Source organism: Pan troglodytes, chromosome 4, assembly GCF_028858775.2.
Source record: "Pan troglodytes isolate AG18354 chromosome 4, NHGRI_mPanTro3-v2.0_pri, whole genome shotgun sequence".
In the NCBI taxonomy this organism is placed as follows: Eukaryota; Metazoa; Chordata; class Mammalia; order Primates; family Hominidae; genus Pan; species Pan troglodytes.
Genome location: NC_072402.2, coordinates 166393138 through 166415353, shown reverse-complemented (window position 1 = coordinate 166415353; position 22216 = coordinate 166393138). Strand labels below are relative to the sequence as shown.

Sequence of the window (22216 nt, the reverse complement as noted above, 5' to 3'; positions counted from 1 at the left end):
GTGCCTCTCACTTGTATCCCCATGGCTCTTCTTTCAGGTATCGCCCTGCATTGTAGCTGCTTATTTACTTATTTCCCCTTCTTAGACCAAGAGCTCCCTGAGGGCAGCAATTGTGTCTCATTCACTGTTTGTTTTCTTTCCCCCTCCAGAGTTAAGCACAGCAACTAACCGGTAGCAGGCATTCCTCTCTGAATCTGTCTTGTCTTCTTTTTTTTTTTTTTTTTGAGACCGAGTCTTGCTCTGTCGCCCAGGCTGGAGTGCTGGAGTGCAGTGGTGTGATCTCAGCTCACTGCAAGCTCTGCCTCCCGGGTTCACACCATTTTCCTGCCTCAGCCTCCCGAGTAGCTGGGACTACAGGTGCCTGCCACCACGCCCAGCTAATTTTTTGTATTCTTTAGTAGAGACGGGGTTTCACCGTGTTAGCCAGGATGGTCTCAATCTCCTGACCTTGTGATCCACCCGCCTCGGCCTCCCAAAGTGCTGGGATTACAGGCATGAGCCTCCGTGCCTGGAGGCACATGGATTCTTGAGTGTGTGTTGTGGCTCCAGGCATTTCCCAATGCTCAGAAAAACTGAAACTAGGGCTGCCAGCCCAGGGGAAGGAAGGGAGGTCTTGACAGTTGCTAAAAAGTTCATGTCCACCGTGAGTTTGAGCTGGGGTCATGCCCTTGAAATTCTGTGTACAAAAATGCCCCCGCGTGCAGTGAGCTTCCTGCCCTTCCCTTGGACCGGGCTGTGCCATGGGACGGGGCTGCAGAGAATGACCCAGTTATACTCTCCTTCCTGGGCCAATTGAGTGCCAAGTGACACATGTCAAAGGACAGAAATGCCATGACGATAGCCCGTGAATGCTTTTCCCCAAAGCTCATGGAACGAAAACTGAAATAACAAAGATAATTGGCTGCAATTATAAAGTAAACTTCAGCACTTTGGGAGGAGACCTGATTTTCTGATTTGGAAATGGTATCACTTCCCTTGGCCAGGCATGGCTTCCAAATTGCACCGAGGAAGGCCGCCCTCACTTCTTTCCCCAAACTGTCTTCCTGGGGTGGAGGGTGGGGGGTAAGCAGGAGAATGAGTGTCAAAGAAAGTGAAAGCTGGCAGACCCGGAGAATTATGGCTGGGAGCCTCTGGTTCAGAGACATTGGCTGAGTCCAGATCCAGGGTTTCCAATGCAAGCTTTTCAGCTCCCTTGGGTATCATTAGTTATCTCAGGCAGAGCTGCCAGCTTACAAAACAAAATTAAGTTTAATTCACCAAGAAAAAACAAAAACAAAGTTGCCCAGCATTTCTCTAAAGGGCAGAGTGTGAGAGTCTGTTGCAAGCATGCAAGACCCCAGCAATGCCATCTGAGCAGGAGGTGATTTTTTTCTCCAGTCAGCTCTCTATTAACCCTCACTGGCGCTTCTCTCACAATCTCCTTTCAGTTCTACCCTGGGTGAGTCAAGCCAAACTGAGCCTCATTCTCACATTCAGTCTTGCAAGTGCTCTTTGAAGTAGGGCTACAGTACCAGTTGCCCTCTTTGTCTGACCCCAAATCCTGTGCTCATGCCCATTCCACCAGAGGCTCTTAAATGTTTAGGTCTCAGGACTCCTTTGTGCTTTTCAGAAGCATCCAGGACTCCAAGAACCTGTGTTTATGTGGGTTATAGCTATTGATATTGATCATATTACTAACACTGAGAAAATGTTAAAATATGCATTAATTCCATTTAAAAGTAACAATTATATACCCATGACATGTTTATATAAAAAGCACATTTTTAAGACAAACCAAAAGAAATGCAGGTGAGAAGAGTTTCATTGTTTTATATTTTTGCAAATCTTTTTAATATCTAGCTTCCCAGAAGACAGCTCAATTTTCATATCTGCTTCACCATTCACTTTGTTGTGGTATGCTTTTTGGGTGAAGGATAAGAAATTCGGCTTCACACAGAAATGTATTTGAAAAGGGAGGAGCCGGGTGCAGTGGCTCATGCCTGTAATCCCAGCACTTTGGGAGGCCGAGGTGGGTGGATCAGCTGAGGTCGAGACCAGCCTGACCAAAATGGAGAAACCCCGTCCCTACTAAAAATACAAAATTTGCCAGACGTGGTTGTGGGCGCCTGTAATCCCAGCTACTTGGGAGGGTGAGGCAGGAGAATCACTTGAAGCTGGGAGGCAGAGGTTGTGGTGAGCTGAGATTGTGCCGTTGCACTCCAGCCTGGGTGACAGAGTGAGACTCTATCTCAAAAAAAAAAAAAGAATAAAAAGAAAGAAAAAGCGAGGAATACTTTAATAGTCTTTTCAGGTAATTATGGGTGTTCTTCTTTGATAAAGACCAAAGCTCAACAAGTGGCATTTTCTTAAAGGCTAGTTGTAGTGTGGAACTGCACTTGTACCAGTGAACCTTTGGTCCTCTGTTACGTAACTCTACACATCTGTCTTATGCTTTGAATGGAACTTTCCCCATGCACGGTCTTGTAATATCATGTGTTGGTCAATGGAAAAATATCGGTTCACTGAGTTATGCAGATCTTCCAAATGCTAACACATTTCATTATACAATATATTTTTAAAATAATGTCCTTTGATATCACCGCTGATCTCATCAGAAAAGTCTTTTAAGTGAGGGAAAGTTGTTAAGCTCAATGTGGCAGTGAAAAGTTTTCCAAAATTTTAATTTTTACTTGGAAGCACGAATTTATCATTGGCAACAAATACTGTGAGCTGCTTTTTTTTTTTTTTTTTTTTTTTGAGATGGAGTCTTGCTCTTTCACCCAGGCCAGACTGCAGTGGCGCCATCTCGGCTCACTGCAAGCCCCGCCTCCCGGGTTCACGCCATTCTCCTGCCTCAGCCTCCCCAGCAGCTGGGACTACAGGCGCCCGCCACCGCACCCAGCTAATTTTTTGTATTTTTAGTAGAGACGGGGTGTTAGCCAGGATGGTCTCGATCTCCTGACCTTGTGATCCACCTGCCTCGGCCTCCCAAAGTGCTGGGATTACAGGCATGAGCCACCGTGCCCAGCCTGTGAGTTGCTTTTTTTTAAAGTGATGGGCTTACTTTGTTCATTTTCAAGAAATTATCTACTAAATAGCCATGTCTGAATAATGAGTTTGCCAGTCTTTCTTTTAGGTAAAAACAGTGTTCCATGAAAAAATGTAAAAGCCAGCTAGTTCAGCTTGCAACTCAATTACACAGGTACTTTTCTCTAGACAACCAACATGCTGTGTGTGTACATCTCCCATTTTGTCATAAGGGACATTAAAGGAATGTGTGCTCAAGAGTTGAACGTTAATACAAACAATAATTCTTGGTACTTCATCAAGGGCATTCCTGGTTTTGGTAAAACCTGCAAGTGCACAGAGTTGAAGAATACAGTGACCGCCAGTTTCATTTGGTAGCGATGTCCTGATTCATGCTGAGGTGCCAGCAGTTTTACCCTCCACTAATTTTGTACCATCAGTGCAAATGTCAACACAGGGCAAAAGGAAAATAACATTTTAACCTTATTGTAAATATAGTTTTGGCCTCATAGACCCCTGAAAAAGCCTCAGGGACCCCCGGGGTCTATGGATGACACTTTGAGAACCACTCTGGTCATTACACATTGGCGGGCAATGGATAGAGAGAGATAACTGCTCTAAGTCAGCACGAAGTTCCTAATTTAAAAGGCAAGCTTACAGAATCTTATGGAAAGCAGGACAGAAGCAAATACAGGACATCTCAGCCCTCAAAGTCACCAGAATACTCTCTGTGAAGGTAGGGCCTCACTGCCTTCAGAAAGTACAATTATTGCCGTGCAACTGTCCTTTTAAATTCATGCTTACCTCACTATTTTAGAACTGAAACCTAAAAATCTGCTTGCTTCCATTTATAGAAATGTTTACAAACATCAGGTTTCCTGGTTCTGGAAACAAACTCTGCAAAGCCTACATCTTCATAACGGTTAGAGAAGAAATGCAGAATCCAGTGCTGGTGAACAGCTTTCCCCCATATCCACCCCTGGTTAATATCCATGATGTTTAGACATATATTTTTGGTCTAAGGACAATGAGCATGGATTTGTTGTCCTATAACTTGATATCCCAAGGAAAAGAGGGGGGAAGGATGACATAGCTCCAGGCACAACTATTGGAAGAAAGGATTTGTATTAGGATGCGGGGTCTGAGAACACCGTGGGAAGCAGGCTGGCAGTGTGCAAATGCATGTGCATGTGTGTGTGTGCGCACACAGCACTGACAGGAGACAGGAAAAGGATGGGGCTCAACCAGGAGGTAGGAGGGCACAGGGCTGAGATGCAACTCTCTGAGAGTGAGTGTGGCAAGAGGTGATGACAAGAATGCACTGGTTGAAGAAGCAAGAAGGACCTGGCCTGGCACTGTGTGGGTTCCAAGGAGTTAGGGGATGGAGTTCTGGGGTCCAGAAAGCTCAGTGGCACTTGGTCCTCATCCATAGTTTTATGGGGGAGACATGCAGGCAGGAGAAGGGGGAGTGCGACGCAGCAGGTGACAAGCACAAGGGAGTGGCTCAGGCAATATGTGCTCTGGGAAGGGAGGAATCCAGGAAGCTCTGCCCACCTGGCCTTTAAGAAAGCAAGCAAGAATGTCCTGTCTATGCTACAAACCACCACAGCCACCATTTCTAGAGCATTTACTGTGTACCAAGTGCTGTGCTGGGTTTTCTTAATAGGTAATCTCATTTCACCCTGCTAACAACTCTTCAAGGCAAGTGTCATTATTCTCATTTTGCAGATGAGATAACCGGAGCTACTGAAGGTTGAATAATTTTTGACGACCACACTGCCAATAAGCAGCAGAGTATAGACTCAAGCCCAGGTCCATCTGACCCCAAGTCCTCCCTGTGGCAGAAACCCAGGTCCCTATGTGTTCTGCCCAGTGGCCTGGCTTGCCGGGGACTTACACGGGTCCTCCTGAAAACTGACCTCTGCATTGCAGCAGGGAGGAGGCAAGCCCAGGCGCCCTGCCATGAGGCTATAGGTACCTGTCAGTGGTTCCGGCTATGTCCATCCTGACAGCTGGGCCTTCTCTAGCAAGGCAAGCTGCTGCCCGAGAAGAGCCTGCTGCCTTTTATATCCCCCACGCTCCCCAGAGCACTTAATAGAACAACTGCCCAGCACTGACTACATCCTTGACATTCTCTGGCCCAGGGAGAGAGACTGGAATGTGCCTCCAGCCAGCTGGAGGGGTCGATCACATCTTTGGAGAGTGGACCAGCTCTGGGCACAGCAGCACTTATGAGTCCTGGCACAGGCCCTGGCCCAGAGAAGACCTCAGCAGATGGCACCAGTAGAGGACACTTCTCCGCACTATTGGACAGTGACAGCCATCTATGGGAGGGGCCGTGGGCGGCCTGAGCACAGGCCAAGAACTGAGAAGGCTCCCTTCCATTCATTGAGTTCATTGTGCCACACACTGTGGTAGCAGCTGAAGGTACAGTGGCTACCATGACAGATAAGATCCCTTTTCTCAGAAACTTAGAGTAGGGGAGAAACACCATAAGAAAACTGACCAGATCAGGCATTTCACACCAGGAGTAGAGGGGGATTTCCCAGGAAAGTAAAGGAGGGAAACAGAGTAGAAAGAACATGTTTTATGAAGACCTCAAGGTGGAAAGATCTTAAATTCAAGAAACCAAGAAGGCTGTGAGATGGAGCAAATAGGATGACAAAGAGGGTGATGTGTGCTGAAAGCTTGAGAAGGGATATGTAAGTTCTTGTAGGTATAGGGAGAGCTGACTCCAAGAGAAATGCAGGAATCCAGGAAGAATTTTAAGTGGCATGATCCAATTCTCATTTTAGAAATACTACCCTGGAGGAAGAAGAAGAGAATGAACAGCAAGAGGAACATTATCTTTCAATAAGCTACGTGTATTATTGGATGGAGATGTGTGTGTGTGTGTGTGTGTGTGTGTGTGTATCTATCTGTCTATATGTATGTGTGTGTATGTATATTTAAAATGTGTTGGCCACCAGTGTGCCAGGTACTGCTCTGAGAACTGTTCACAGAGACTCAAATTTAATCCTCAGAATCACATCAAGGTGGTGATCATTATAAGCTTTGTTTTACAGGTGACTAAATGTAAGCTCAAAGAGGTTAAGTACTTCACCCAGGGTCACACAGCTCTTAGATAGTAGAGCCAGGATGTGAGCCTCAGCTGCCTGACCCCTGAGCTGCCCCCACATCACTCCAGGACTCTAGTGGAAATTCTGGCCTGGAGCAGAGTCTCTGGGAAGGTGGCTTCCCTCCCTCTCCATTAACATCAGCTGGTTTGAGTTCTTTGTGGGGCATCAGTCAGCACCCCAAAGCTCCAAACAGGAATGGGGAACACCCATTCACAGAGATCTGTGTGGAGTTTCATGCAAGGCAGATGTGTCCTTGTGTGTTTGCACTGGGGCTGAAACAGAGCATTTAAATGCAGGCCAAATGCAAAGGGTGACCTGCCAGAAACACTCCGGCAGTTCTAAGGCTGGTGGGGCAAGAGGGCAGTCTCCTGAAAGGGTCCCTCTGGGAGCCTGGACTGTAGGCTACAGACAACTTTGGAGTTCAGAGTTTTCATGAAGGGCTTGCTACAAAGAGAGCTCTCCCCACCACTGCATCTGCATTTCTGATGTGAAAGCTTTGATTCTGAGTCTTCTGAGCTGTGCTGCCAGGTCGCCGGGGACATTCTGCACTGAAAGCAACTTGTGCTTGGGTCCATCATGCCAAACGCAGCTCTCCCTGAGGAGTTCAGGGGTTTTCATCACACAGATGACGTTTCCTGAGCATCTGCTGTTGCCAGGCAGAGTGCGAGAATGCTGTGGTGAGCCAAGCAGACATGGTTCTGCCCACATTAATCACAGAATCACACGAAAGATGTCACCATGGGGGTCAAACGCTGTGATGAAAAGACAGCCAGTGCTTTGGCTGTCTTATATAACTTTAGGCCAAAAGCACTTAATAGACATTTACAGAAATTCTACCCAACAACTACAGAATACACATTCTTTTCACCAGCACATGGAACATTCTGTAATATCACCAGCACATGGAACACCTGTAATATCATTGGTAGGTGTGGGAACTGATATTGAAAAACTAATGCTGGAGCTGAGATCCATGCATCTGTAGGAGTTAACCTGGCAAGGAGGGAGGAGAGACACTAGTGTGTACAAAGACCTGCCCCCCACCAGAGGGGATGGGGCATTTTAGGAAGGTTAAGGCCAGTGGAGTTGGAACCAGAGGTCAAGGGAAAGTCTGATAAAAGATGAACCAAAGACAGGAGGCAGGGCTCTAACAGTTAATTTCCTGTCTCAACTGGGTAGGCTGTGGTGCTCGGTTGTTTGGTCACATACTTGGTCTAGATGTTGCTGTGAAGGTATTTTGTAAATGCAATTAATATCTACAATCAGTTGACTTTTTAAACAATATATTTAGGAGGTACAAGTACAGGTTTCTTACATGCATATATTGTGTTGTGGTAAAGTCTGGGCTTTTAGTGTACCCATCACCCAAATACTGAACATTGTGCCCAATAGGTAGTTTTTCAGCCCTCAGCACCCTCCTACCTTTTGTAGTCTCCAGTGTCCATTATTCTACTTGGTATGTCCATGTGTACCCATTGTCATGCTCCCACTCATAAGCAAGAACATATAGTATTTGACTTTCTGTTTCTGAGTCATTTCACTGAGGATAATGGCCTCCAGTTCCATCCACATTGCTGCAAAAGACAGGATTTCATTCTTATTTATGGCTGAGTAGTATTCCATGTATATAGATATTCAACATTTTCTTTTTTTTTTTTAATTTTTTTTATTTTAAGTTCCAGGATAGATGTGTGAATGTACAGGTTTGTTATGTAGGTATACATGTGCCATGGTGGTTTGCTGCACCTATCAACCCATCATCTAGGTTTTAAGCCCTAGATGCATTAGGTATTTATCCTAATGCTCTCCCTTCCCTTGCATCCCAACCCTCGACAGGCCATGGTGTGTGTTGTTCCCCTCCTTGTGTCCATGAATATACACCACATTTTCTTTATCCAATCCTCTGTTGATGGACATTGAGGTTGATTCCGTATCTTTGCTATCGTGAATAGTGCTTTGATAGATATACAAGTGCAGGTGTCTTTTGGATGTAATTATTTATTTCTCTTTGGGTGTTTACCCAGTAGTGGTGTTGCTGGATCAAATGGTAGTTCCATTTTTAGTTCTTTGAGAAATCACCATACTGTTTTCCGTAAAGGTTGTACCAATTTACATTCCCACCAATAGCATATGAGCATTCCTTTTTCTCCACATTCTCACCAAAAATCTGTTGTTTTTGGACTTTTTAATAATGGTCATTCTGCTGATATGATATGGTATCTCGCTGTGGTTCTGACTGGCATTTTTCTGATGATTAGTGATGGTGAGCATTTTTCATATGTTTGACCAATTGTATGTCTGTTTTTGAGAAATGTTTATTCATATCCTTTGCCCGCTTTTTAATGGTTTTTTTTTCTTGTCAAGTTCCTTATAGTTTCTGGATATTAAACCTTTGTTTAGGCATAGTTTAAAAATATTTTTCCCATCCTGCAGGTTGTCTGTTTACTGTTGTTTCTTTTGCTGTGCAGAAGCTTTTTAGTTTAAGTCCCATTTTTATATTTTTGTTTTTACTACATTTGCTTTGAGGACTTAGTCATAAATCCTTTGCCTAGGCCAATGTCCAAAAGAGTTTTTCCTAGGTTTTCTTCTAGGATTTTTATATTTGCATGTTTTACATTTGGGCCTTTAATTCATTGTGAGTTAATTTTTGTATATGGTGAAAAGTAGGAGTCCAGTTTCATTCTTCATCATATGGCTATCCAATTTTCCCAGCACCATTTATTGAATAGGGTGTCATTTCCCCAGTGTATATTTTTGGCTTTGGTGAAGATCAGTTAGTTGTAGGAATGTGGCTTTATTTATGGGTTCTCTGTTCTGTACCATTGATTTATGTGTCTACTTTTATACCAGTACTGTGCTGTTTTGGTTACTATGGCCTTGTAATATAATTTGAAGTCAGGTAATATGATGCCTCCAGCTTTGTTCTTTTTGCTCAGGATTGCTTTGGCTATTTGGGCTCTTTGAATTATGAATATGAATTTTAGGATTTTTTTTCTAATTCTGTGAAAAATGTACCAAATGACATTGGTCATTTGGTAGGGATTGCAATGAATCTGTAGATTGCTTTGGGCAGTATGGTCATTTTAACAACGTTAGTTCTTCAAATCCATGAGCATGGGATGTTTTTCCATTTGTTTGTGTTGTCTACAATTTCTTCCATCAGTGTTTTGTAGTTCTCCTGATAGACATCTTTCACCTCCTTGGTGAAATATATTCCTAGGATTTTGTTTTTGCTTTGTTTTTGTTTTTGTCTTTGTTTTTGTCCTTGTCTTAGCTATTGTAAGTGGGATTGCCTTCTTGATTTGGTCCTTGACTAGATAGTTATTGGTGTTTAGGAATGCTACTGATTTCTAAACATTAATTTTGTAGCCTGAAACTTTACTGAATTCATTTATTAAGTCTAACAGTTTTTTGGTCAAGTATTTAGTGTTTATTTTCTAGATATAAGATCATATCATCAGCAGAAATATTTGACTTCCTCTTTTCCAATTTGGATGCCTTTTGTTTCTCTTTGCTGATTGCTCTGGTGAGGACTTCCAATACTACACTGAATAAGAGTGGTCAAAGTGGGTATTCTTGTCTTGTTCCAATTCTTAGAGGGAATCCTTTCAACTTTTCTCCATTAAGGATGATGTTGGCTGTGGGTTTGTTGTATATAGCCTTTATTATTCGAGGTATGTTCCTTGTATGCCTAGTTTGCTAAATTTTATCATGAAGGGATGCTGAATTTTATCAAATGCTTTTTCTGCATCTATTAAGATGATCATATGGTTTTTGTCCTTATTTCTGTTTATGTGATGGACATTTATTGATTTGCGTATATTGAAGCATCCTTTCATTCCTGGAATAAATCACAACCTGATCATGGTCTATTATCTTTTTGATGTGCTCTTGGATTCAATTTGCTAGTATTTTTTTTTGAGAATTTTTATGTCTATTGTCCATTCAGGATGTTAGCCTGTAGTTTTCTTTTTTCATTGTGTCCTTGTCTGGTTTTAGTATTAGGGTGATACTGACCTCATAGAATGAGTAAGGGAGAATTACTTCCTTCTCAATTTTTAAAAATAGTTTCAGGAGGATTAATACTAGTTTTTTGTGTGCTTGTTAGAATTCAGCTATGAATTCATCTTTGGATTTATGGTCCTGGGCTTTTTGGTGGCAGTTTAGGGGGGGATATTTTGTATTACTGATTCAGTCTCTCTACTTATTAGGGGTCTACTGTTCAAAAGTTCTACTTATTCCTGGTTCAATTTCAGGAGGTTGCATGCTTCCGGGAATTTATCCATTTGCTCTAGATTTTCTAGTTTGTGATTGTATAGTTGTTCATAATAGTCTGATGATCTTTTGTATTTCTGAAATATCATTTGTAATGTCTCCTTTTTCAGTTCTGATTGTATTTATTTGGATCTTCCCTCTTCTTTTCTTGGTTAGTTTAGCTAGCGATTTATCAATTTTGTTTATCTTTTTGAAGAACCAACTTTTTCTTTTGTTAATCTTTTGTATTGTCCTTTTGGTCCCCATTTCATTTAGTTCTGCTCTGATTTTTGTTATTTCTTTTCTGTTTTGTTGTTCATACTAGAATCCTTAGTCTCACCATGATCTTTGTTATTTCTCTTCTTCTGCTAACTTTGGGTTTGTTTTGTTCTTCTTTTTCTAGTTTCTTGGGGTGTGATGTTAGGTTGTTAATTTGTGATCTTTCTACCTTTGTGAGGTAGGTATTCAATGCTATTAACTTCCCTCTTAGCACTGCTTTTGCTGTATCCCATAGGTTTGGGTATGTTGTTTTTTCATTTTCATTCATTTGGATTTTTTTTTAATTTTAATTTCTTTGTTGACCCAGTGGTTGTTCAAGAGCATGCTGTTTAATTTCCGTGTATTTGGATAGTTTCAAAAGTTTGTCTTGGTATTGATTTGTAGCCTTAAATTACCGTGATCTGAGAAAATACTTGATATAATTTCAGGTTTTTTAATGTGTTAAGACTTGTTTTGTGGGCTAACTTGTGGTCTATCTTGGAGAATGTTCCATGTGCTGGTGAAAACAATGTATATTCTGTCATTGTTGGGTAGAATTTCTGTAAATGTCTATTAAGTCCATTTGGCCTAAAGTCCAATTTAAGTCCAGTGTTTCTTTGTTAATTTTCTGTCTCAATGATCTGTCTAGTGCTGTCAGTAGGGTGTTACCAAGACCCTACTATTATTGTATTGTCGTCTGTTTCTTTCATTAGGTCCAGTATTATTTGTTTGTGTTATTTGAGTTCTCCAATGTTGGTTGTGTATGTATTTAGGATTATTACATCCTCTTGCTGAATTATTCCCTTTGTCATTATCTAGTGACCTTTTTTGTCTTTTTTTTACTGTTTTATGTGATATGTCTTTTTTATCTGATATAAGTGTAGCTACTCCTGCTCACTTTTGGTTTCTGTTTGTATGGAATATCTTTTTCAACCCCTTTACTTTCAGTCTATTTGCGTCTTTATGGGAAGGATAAGTTTCTTGTAGGCAGGATATAGTTGGATCATGTTTCTTTATCCATTCTGACAATCTGTATCTTTAAGATGGAGCATTTAATCCATTTATATTCAGGGTTAGTATTGATATGTGAGGCTTTGTTCCTGTCATATTGTTGATTGTTTTCAAGTTGTTTTATAAATTCCTTGTTTCTTTCTTTTTCTGTCTTCGTGGTTTGGTGAAATTCTGTGGTGTTGCCATTTGATTCCTTTCTCTTCTTCCTTTGTATAATTGTTTTATATGAACTGTGAGTTTTATATTTTCATGATTTTTTGTGATAGTGAATATCGACCTTTCATTTTCACATTTAAGACCTCATTGAACATTTCCTATAGGGTTGCTCTAGTGGTGGCAAATTCCCTTAGTATTTGCTTGTCAGGGAAGGACTTTATCCTTAATTTATAAAACTTATTTTGGCAGAATACAAAATTCTGGGCTGACAGTTTTTTTTTTTCTTTCAGCACTTTGAAAATGCCATCACATTTCTCTTCTAACCTGTAAGGTTTCTGTGAAAAGTCTTCTGTTAGTCTGAGGGGTTTCCTTTGTATATGACTCCATGCTTTTCTCTTGCTAATTTTAAAATCCTTTATTTCACTTTTATATTAAACATTCTGAATATAATATGCTATAGTGATATCCTTTTTGCAATGTATTTGCCTGAAGATTTCTGGGCCTCCTGTAAATGGGTGTCTAACTCTCTTGACAGACTTGGGAAATTTTCATCAATTACTTTCTCAAATATGTTTTCTAAACTTTTTGATCTCTTTTCCCCCTTGGTAATATCAACAATTCATAAGTTTGGTCACTTTATGTACTCTCACATATCTCAAAGCCTTTGTTCATTCTTTTTATTTTTTTTTCCTTATTTTTGTCTGACTGGATTATTTTAAAAGACCTGTCTTCAAGTTCTGAGATTCTTTCTTCTGCTTGTTCTAGTCTATTATTGAAATTTTCTAAAGTATTTTGTATTTCCTTCAATTAATTTTTTAGTTTCAGAATTTCTCAATTGGCTTTTTTTTTTTGTTTCTTTGGTTTTTTTTGAGACAGAGTCTAACTCTGTCACTCAAGCTGAAGTGCAGTGGTGTGATCACAGCTCACTGCAGCCTTGACCTTCCAGGCTCATGCAATCCTCCCACCTCAGCCTCCCTAGTAGCTGGGACCACAGGCACATGCTACCTTGCCCAGCTGACTTTTTATTTTTTGTAAATACAGGGTCTCACTATGTTGCGCAGGCTGGTCTCAAATTCCTGGGCTCAAGCAGTCCTCCCACCGGCCTCCCAGACTGCTAGAATTACAGGCCTGAGCCACTGCACCTGGGCTTTGGCTTTTTTATTTTTTTTAAGATGTCTGTGTCCTTGGAAATTTCTTATTTATAGCCTACATTGATTTTTTAATTTATTCGTGTTGGTTTTCAGATTTCTCTTGCATCTCATTGAGCTTCTTTAAGAATAACATTTTCAATTCTTTACCTGGCATTTCAAGGAATTCTTTTTGATTGGGATCTGTTGTTGGACAATTGTGGTCCTTTGGTAGCATCATATTTCCCTGCTGTTTCATGTTTCCTGTGTCATTACTTGGATTTCTGAACATCTGGTGTAGCAGTCACTTGTTCTAATTGTTTGAAATTGCTTTTGTAGGGGAGAATTTTCTCTGAGGATATATATCTATATATGTGTTGTTGATTAAGATACTTTGGGTTTGATTTTGAGTGCCTGTGGTAGTGTGATCTTTGTATGAATTCCTCGGCAGGGCATAGGATCAGTGGTCTCTATAATCACATCCTCAGTGACTTAGGGTACCATTATTAGTTGAGGTGGTGGTGAAGTTTAGCTGGAGATTTACATGCAAACTGAGCCAGTCTTTGGGCCCCAGTACTGGCAGCATAGAATGAGCAGCATAGAAGGTGGGAAGCCACTGTCAATCTCAGGTCATACCCCTTCCTAGCAACTCCCTCAGATCTCCCTGGAGAAGAGATCCTCCCTGGACCAGCGCTTCTCTGCCTGTCCTGCTCATTCCTCCAGCTCCTGCCTCCAAGCTCCCCATAGCCACACTGTCCACAGAACACTTCCTGCAGGTGTGTGAATGATGGCCCAACAGTTTGTCCTCCCCTTCTTCAGCCTGCACAGAGCAGAGTCTCCCTGCCCAAAAGAATAAGCTGGACAAGTACCCCCTCCCAGTGTCTGCTCCTTCCCACCACCAGCTGAGCCCCTGCCCCTGTTTGGGGAGTAGGGCAAGCATTCACTCAGAATGCAAATACCCCACAGCCTTTCATGCAGGGAGGGCAGAGGGTGAGTACAGATGAGAGGCCTGAGGAAGCTCTGCAACACCAGCCTCTGCCCTTGTCTGCAGTCATGGCCTCTCATTGTGCTTTGAATAAAATAACCTCCAAGGCCTCAGCGTGATCTACCCTGTCTCCCACTGTCCTCTCCAGGACCATGAGACTTCAGCCCCTCAGCCTGCCTTCTCTGCCTTGGAACTCAAGCTCTGGACTGTCCACAGGCTGCATTCTTGCCAGACTCTTCCACCTCCCCTGCTCTTTCCAAGTCTTCATCCTTTTCACCTACCAATCCTCATCTGAAAATATGTCCTCCTCAGCTGTGCATCTTCCTTTTTTTTCTTTTTCTTTTTTTTTGAGACGGAGTCTCACTGTGTTGCCCAGGCTAGAGTGCAGTGGCACCATCTCGGCTCACTGCAACCTTGGCCTTCTGGGTTCAAATGATTCTCCTGCCTCAGCCTCTCTAGTAGCTGGGACTACAGGCATGCACCACCACACCTAGTTAATTTTTGTATTTTTAGTAGAGACAGGGATTTGCCATGTTGGCCAGGCTGCTCTCAAACTCCTGGCCTCAAGTGATCCACTTGCCTCAGCCTTCCAAAGTGCTGGGATTACAAGAGTGAGCCACCGTGCCCAGCCAGCATATTTCTTTTCTTTTTTTTTTTTTTTTTTTTTTTTTTTGAGACACAGTCTTGCTTTGTCGCCCAGGCTGGAGTGTAGTAGTGCAATCTTGGCTCACTGCAACCTCTGCCTCCTGGGTTTAAGCGATTCTCCTGCCTCAGCCTCCTGAGTAGCTGGGATTACAGGCATGTGCCTCCACATCCAGCTGTATTTTTTGTATTTTTGTTTTTATTTTTGTTTTGTTTTGTTTTGTTTGTATTTTTAGGAGGGGGGTTTCACCATGTTGGCCAGGCTGATCTCAAACTCCTGACCTCAAATGATCCGCATGCCTCGGCTTCCCAAATTATTGGGATTACAGGCATAAGCCACCACACCTGGCTCTTCAACTGCATCTTTCTGCAGTAAGCCCCTTGGTGTTTCCTTGCTCCTTCCCAAGAAAGCACAGATTGCAATTCATAATTTATATTTCTTTATACATCTGCCTGCTTGCTCTCCTGTATGCACTATCTCTCTCCCTGCCTCTCTCCCTCCCTCCCTCTCTCCCTCCCTCCCTCTCTCCCTCCCTGCCTCTCCCCCTGCCTCCCTCTCCCTCCCTGCCTCCCTCTCCCTCCCTCTCTCCCTCTCCCTCCCTCTCTCCCTGCCTCCCTCTCCCTCCCTCCCTGCCTCCCTCTCCCTCCCTCCCTCCTTGCCTCCCTCTCCCTCCCTCCCTCCTTGCCTCCCTCTCCCTGCCTCCCTCCCCTCCCTCCCTCCCTGCCTCCCTCTCCCTCCCTCCCTCCCTGCCTCCCTCTCCGTCCCTCCCTGCCTCCCTCTCCCTCCCTCCCTGCCTCCCTCTCTCCCTGCCTCCCTCTCCCTCCCTGCCTCCCTCTCCCTCCCTCCCTGCCTCCCTCTCTCCCTGCCTCCCTCTCCCTCCCTCCCTCCCTCTCCCTCCCTTCCACCCTCCCTCCCTGCCTCCCTCTCCCTCCCTCCCACCCTCCCTCCCTGCCTCCCTCTCCCTCCCTCCCACCCTCCCTCCCCCTCCCTCCCTGCCTCCCTCTCCCTCCCTCCTTGCCTCCCTCTCCCTCCCTCCTTGCCTCCCTCTCCCTCCCTCCCTCCCTACCTCCCTCTCCCTCCCTGCCTCCCTCTCCCTCCCTCCCTGCCTGCCTCCCTCTCCCTCCCTCCCTGCCTCCCTCTCCCTTCCTCCCTCCCTGCCTCCCTCTCCCTCCCTGCCTCCCTCTCCCTCCCTCCCTTCCTCCCTCCCTCTCCCTCCCTCCCTGCCTCCCTCTCCCTCCCTCCCTGCCTCCCTCTTCCTCCCTGCCTCCCTCTGCCTCCCTGCCTCCCTCTCCCTCCCTGCCTCCCTCTCCACCTATATTTGATTTTTAATTGCCTGAAAGCAGGCATTATGGCTCTTATTCACCAGTATATACGATACTTGGTACATCATAATCGTTCAATAAATACTTGGGCTTGAATGAATGCATGCATGAATGAATGCATTTCTCTTGGCTTTTCTGTCTGAGGGCACAATCTAAGCATGTGCATGACTGAATTTTAGGCTCCCTGAGACAGAAATGGAATCTGGTTCATCTTTGTATTTCTCCCAGGATCTAGCATAGCTCTTGGCCCATAATGTGTACACAATCGAGGATCAAAGCAAAAGGACATCAGTCCAATATGCCATGGCCACCTAAGACCTTATTAGGTCCAGTCCAGCACCCTGTGCCATGAGAGTCCCCAGGTGCCAGCCATAGGAGGAAAGTTACTTGGTCTTAATTAAACAATTAAAGATAATGTACGTTCCAATGTGGCCTTAAAGCTAAGGCTGGTTCAGTCATTGACACCTTGACCCATATTCTGTTTTAACCCATTTCTATCCCATTTAGTCATTTTGTGGTAGGTCTACTGGACACCAGGTAGTGTGCTAGCACCTTATTACTCAAAATGTGGTCTGCAGACCAGCAGTCACCACCATCACCCAGGAGCTCATTAGAAATGCAGATTCTCCAACCTTACCCCAGACCTAGGGTCAGAATCTGTGGTCTAGCAAAATCCAGGTGATTTGCATGTATGTTGAAGTTTGAGAAGCACCAGGCTAGCAAGAGATAGACCTAGGTCTAGCCTCATGGAGCTTAAGGCAGACACTTGACAAATGGACAGCAGTGGCTATGTGTTGACTCTTATAGGAGAGGATGCTATGGGAGCTTTAGATCACCAAGGAGATCAAAGCAGTTCTTGTAAGCCATCTTAAATGTTCTTCAGCTTTGTCCTGAGAGCAACAGAAAGCCTGGAGAAAGGGGTTTACAGCAAGGGTGGCCTGTCCCCACTTGAGGATAGCAATAACTTTTATTTATAGGTAGGAATAACCTTTGTAATTCATGATTACATAATTACAATGAGACGTTCTTATCTTAAGCCACACTTGAGTCTCTAAGGAGGCGGCCTCATCCTAGGTGAGCAGGTCAGTGTAGGATGCTGAAGTCCAGGCAGATCTAAGCTCAGCCTTTGCCTGTCCGGAAGGAGTCCCCATCTGTTGGGTGCAACCTCACTCTGAACCCCTGTCCCCTCCTGCCATGTAGTCCTTCTGCTGGGAACTGTAGTACAGTGCTCCAGCAACAGAGATAGCCCCCCATTTCCTCAGTTTCCAAATGTACATCAGAGATAGTCAACATTGAATTAGGGTTCTTAATCATGCCTGGCTCAGTTCTCCCAACAGCTTCTGGAAGCTAAGTGTGGAATTGTGGCAAGACTACAGTCAGAGCTGGGTTCAAGTCCTAGCTCAACCACTTGCTGGCTGCATGACCTTGGGCAAGTGTTTTAACATCTCTGAACTTTTCTTCAACTGTGACTTCCTGCTACATAAGGATATTTTGAGGGCTGAGTATAAAATGAGTGCTTTATTTATTAAACAAATATTTATTGAATACCTACTATGTATCAGCTCTGTAAACAGCCACGGGGGGATCCAACGGTGGGCAATTTTAGACAAGAATCCTGCCAACATGAAATGTATAAGTCCAGTGGAGAAAAAATGTCATTCATTGGATAATCAAATAAATATTAAATGACAAATATAGTAATGCTTTGAAGTTGGGGAGGGAGGCTCTAAGAGTAAAAGAGGGACCTAATCCAGCCTGGAAAGTCAGGGAGGCTTCTCTGAAAAGGTGAGAATTTGTACAGTGTCTCTTTCTCAGGTGTTGTCTCTCCACACCTCTTTCAGGTACCTGGAAGGAAACCACTTAACAGCCGTGCCCAGAGAGCTGTCTGCCCTCCGACACCTGACACTTATGTAAGGAGCCCAGTATTGGGTGGGATGTTTATTTTTCCCTGCTGGGGTCGCTCAGGAAACTGAAGTGGATGGTAAGAGAGAACAGAGCTGCAGGCTGATGCAAGTGGTAATTGAAAGATGCCTGTCTGCTTAGGACCAGAAGCCAGTCTGCAAAGGGAAAGTGGGAGATCTTGCAGAATGAGAGAGCATTACCCTTGGGAAAGTAGGAGACCTTCTCTGAAAAGGTGAAAGAACACCATCTCTCTGTGGGATGGATTCCTATAAACTCCTGAAACCAGCCTCTAGATAAGGATTTCTTAACTTCGGAACTATGGACATTGGGGTTAATTATTCGTTGTTGGGAGGCTGTCATAGACATTATAGGATGTTTAACAACATCTGTGGCCTCTACCCACTAGATGCCAGTAATACTTCCCCCAGTATTGACAACCAGAAATGTCTTCAGACCTTGCCAAATGTCACTGAGGGAGCACAAGTGCCCCCAGTTAAGAATCACTGCTCTAAAGCAATGGTCCTCACCATCAGCTGATTAGAGGAATCACCTGAGCAGATTTTTTTTAAGCTACTGATGCTCAAGCCCATGCTAGACCAATTAAATCAGAATACCTGGGCATGGAACTCAGGCATCAGAGGATTTAAAAGCTCCCCAGGTGATTCTAATGTGCAGCTAACATTGCCACAGCTCTGGATGTTTATCCCCGCAGGGAAGCTCGAGGTTGCAGCTGGCAGAGGACTGCACCCCCACCAACCTCAGTCCTCCTAAGACAGAACCTGATAAGATGGAGTAAATGAATGCCAGAAAAGAAGGGGGATAGAGGAACAGTGAAAAGAATTAATCAGGGGAAAAAAGTACTAAAACAAGGAGAGATTGTTATTATATGTATCATATTTTGTTGGTACAGTGAAATGGATGAATAGTCATGTAACTGAATGATTGACTAGCTGCATAAGTGAATAGATGGATAAATGAATGACAATTGCTTGAATGATTGAATAAGTGTTTGAATTGAAAATGACCGTTTGGATGAATGAGTGGGTGGATGAGTGAGTGGATAAGTGGGTGGATGGATGGTGGGAGGGAGGAAGGGAGGGTGGGATGGATGGATGGGCAGGCAGGCAGGTGACTGCGTGGGATAAATATGATAAATATGTGAGGGGTAGATGGGTGAGTGGGTGGGTGGGTAGATGTATGGATGGACGGATGGATGGGAAAGTGGATGGGTGAGCAGGAGAGTAGATAAACAGGCCAGCAGCGGGATGGATAGATGAGTGAGTGAATTAATGAATAGGTGGGTGGATGGGTGGATGGGTAGATGAGTGGGTGGATGGCAGGTATGTGTGATACTTGGGAATGGCCTCCTACAGATGCAACTCAGACAAAAGCATGACCCCTCTGTTTTACTTTTCCTAGTGACCTGAGCAACAACAGCATCAGCATGCTGACCAATTACACCTTCAGTAACATGTCTCACCTCTCCACTCTGTGAGTACACTGAGATGCTGTGTTTATCATGCCCTTGGGCCTAGCAGTAGATGGTTACTCTTTCCCTCCCTCCCAGCAGGACTAGTTTCTCTGCCCTAAGGACCCTCAGGCCTATGGCTGCCCTAGCATAAGATACACCTTAATCATCAGAAGGAAGATAAAGTAGGAAGCCCTCCACTGTCCAGGCAGTTAGAGAGGAACTAGAACCTCGTCACTTCTGAAGAAGGCTGTCTTAGGAATACCTTTTGTGGTTTGTGAATTTTCTTTCCCGGAAATGGTTTTCCTACACAATTATATTTTGCTCACACCCATTTATTTCCCATTAGCTTTACACATTGTGAGTACTCATCATTGGACAGGAGAGAGAGGTGATGAACAAGCTGGTTAGAAAGCCAGCCTGCCACAGAACTTGAGTAAACTGAGGAAATAAAGCCAGTGCGCTTCCTGGATTGGTGAAGAGGTTTCTTGTCCCTTTAGGGGATGTTCTGTCAATATATCAACATTGAAAAGATAAACCATTTGCTTTGTTTCACAACGTGAACAGTGCACCTATGCATGGTAGAGAATAGAAAGACACAACAGGGCACGTGCCTCCTTTTCCACAGGATCCTGAGCTACAACCGGCTGAGGTGCATCCCCGTCCACGCCTTCAACGGGCTGCGGTCCCTGCGAGTGCTGTGAGTACCCCAATGTGCTGATTTTGACTTACACATTGCTGAGTGACAGCAGGAAGCAGACTAAGCACTCCCCTTCCCCACTCTCTGCCCAAAGCCCACTCCACCCCCAAACACACCTTCCTACCCAGCACCCTTATTTGCTCAGTGGAGTAGAGAGAGCTACCTTTGAGAGTCCGCCATTCCCAGGGTCCAGCGCACTACCACTGTGGAACCTTGAGCAAATCACTGAGCCCCTTCAACTTTCTACTTCTTTATGTGTAAAATGGGATCAATAGCACCTCCCTTGTGAGGATTAGGATATGCAATTGTATTCTACCCTCTAGTATTGAGCATAGTGTGTGGTCATAGCCACGTTTCGATGATCATTCTGTTGACAGTTGTTTCCTCAGAGGGGCAATGCAGCATGGTGAACCTCTGCATGGAAACAGCTCCTACCCCAGAGATCACAAGCTGGAAACCCAGGGGCCCCGTCCAGCTCACAGACAGCTATTAGTTAGCAATTGTGGGGTTGGCTCATAGAGTGTCTTTTTAAGAACACAAAGCTTAATAAGCTGTCAACATTTAAATATCAGATTTCTTCCACAAATCCCACTCTCTATATTCTTTTGGAAAATTGAGAGACCTGGCCGTACCAGGGCCCTGCCTCTGCATTCCTGCATGGCTGAGCAGCCCTGCCCCTTTAAACAGAGTTGTGCAGGCTGCAGCCTCCACAGCCGGCCCACTCTCCTCGCCTGCCTGGCCCTGTCCTACACATGGGTAGCTGAGTGTCTTCTCATCCATAAAATCAGATAATTATGGTAATTGCCTCACAGGGTCTTATGAGGATTAAATGAGATACTGTATATGAAGTACTTAGCACAGCTCTGGCACTGTAAATGCTTAACAAATATTCACTTGTTATTATTCTTATATCACAGCTTGCTAGGGCAGGAAGGCACCCCACCACCACCCCCAATCCTGGGCCTGATTAACACCTGATTTTTGTGCCTTCCCATCTTGCTTCTATTTTATTAGCACATTCCTTTGAATTCCTTTGGTCCTTTGAATATCACCCTTGAATGCTATTCATGAAAACAGAGATGCCAGATACTCCGCCCCCAAACCTATCAACTTCCTGACTTTCTAGATCATTATTACTATAATAGTGATCAACATATTTTATGGGACAGTTTTCTTCGTCTAACCTTTTGCAACACTGCTGTGAGACCAAGACAGTTCTGCCCATTTTAAACATGGAGAAACTGAGGCCCAGACTGGTGAAGTAACTGGCCAAGGTCTAGCAGTCAGTAGGTTGCAGAATCCAGCCTCCTGGGACCCAGGAGCCATTCCAGGGCTGAGTAGCAATCCACAAACAGCACCCAACAAGCTAGTCCATTTCAGAGCCTCCAGGCTGGTGTGATTTATTGAGGCCCACAAAACACCGGTGTCAGCGACAACTCCCGCCACATGTCATCTGCGCTGTTATTAAAAATCAATTCTCTGGGGGCAAAGAAGTGCCCGCGCTGACAGTGTGCAATCTGTTATTGTCACTTATTTATTATCCACCTTCTCTGGGGAGTTTGAGAATGGATACATCAGCACAACCATTTCCCTGTTTCCAGTTGAACACAGCAGGAGATGGGCTCGTATCACTGGCCAGGGCTGAAGCCGGACCTGCTCCCCCTTCCTTCTCCTACCATTCCCCCTCAATCCCAACCTATTGTCTTCCATCCCAGTCTAATAGTTCTGTGTGTGGGTTCACTGCCAGGAGGTGGGACCTGCCAATTTTAAGGAATCTGCATGCATCTGTTCATAATTAGAGTAGTGATGTTTGGGGCAACTCAATATGTAAGAGGGAGAGAAAATGTTTGCCCGTCCATCTGTCTGTCTTTTGGGGTGGTGGGGGTGATGGGGTGAACACCACCAGCCTGACCAGGGTTTTCTCTTTCCTCGGCATCGTTTGTCCCAGTCTGGCACTACTACTGCCATGAGTTCATCAGCGGTACACGTAACCATACAACACGCTAGCACTTGCTTCTTGAAATACGAATTAGTAGGCTTGCCCCAGCATGGTGGCTCACACCTGTAATCCCAGCACTTTAGGAGGCCGAGGTGGGAGGATTGCTTGAGCTCAGGACTTCAAGACTAGCCTGGGCAACATAGTGAAACCCTGTCTCTACCAAAAAATTCAAAAAATTAGCCAGGCATGGTAACATGCGCCTGTAGTCCCAGCTACTTGGGAGGCGGAGGTGGGAGGATGGTTGGAGCCTGGGAGGCAGAGGTTGC

The 22216-nt window shown here is 44.4% G+C and overlaps 1 protein-coding gene across 1 annotated transcript in view; it reads left to right on the top strand.

The window, feature by feature from the left end:
* The window catches only part of SLIT3 (slit guidance ligand 3), a 636015-nt gene that overhangs the window by 559942 nt on the left and 53857 nt on the right, over positions 1-22216 (top strand). Inside the window, exons 21-23 of the mRNA XM_016954159.4 lie at positions 17723-17791; positions 19203-19274; positions 19880-19951. Coding sequence (XP_016809648.2) covers positions 17723-17791; positions 19203-19274; positions 19880-19951 — 213 coding nt within the window. The remainder of the gene's footprint in view (positions 1-17722; positions 17792-19202; positions 19275-19879; positions 19952-22216) is intronic.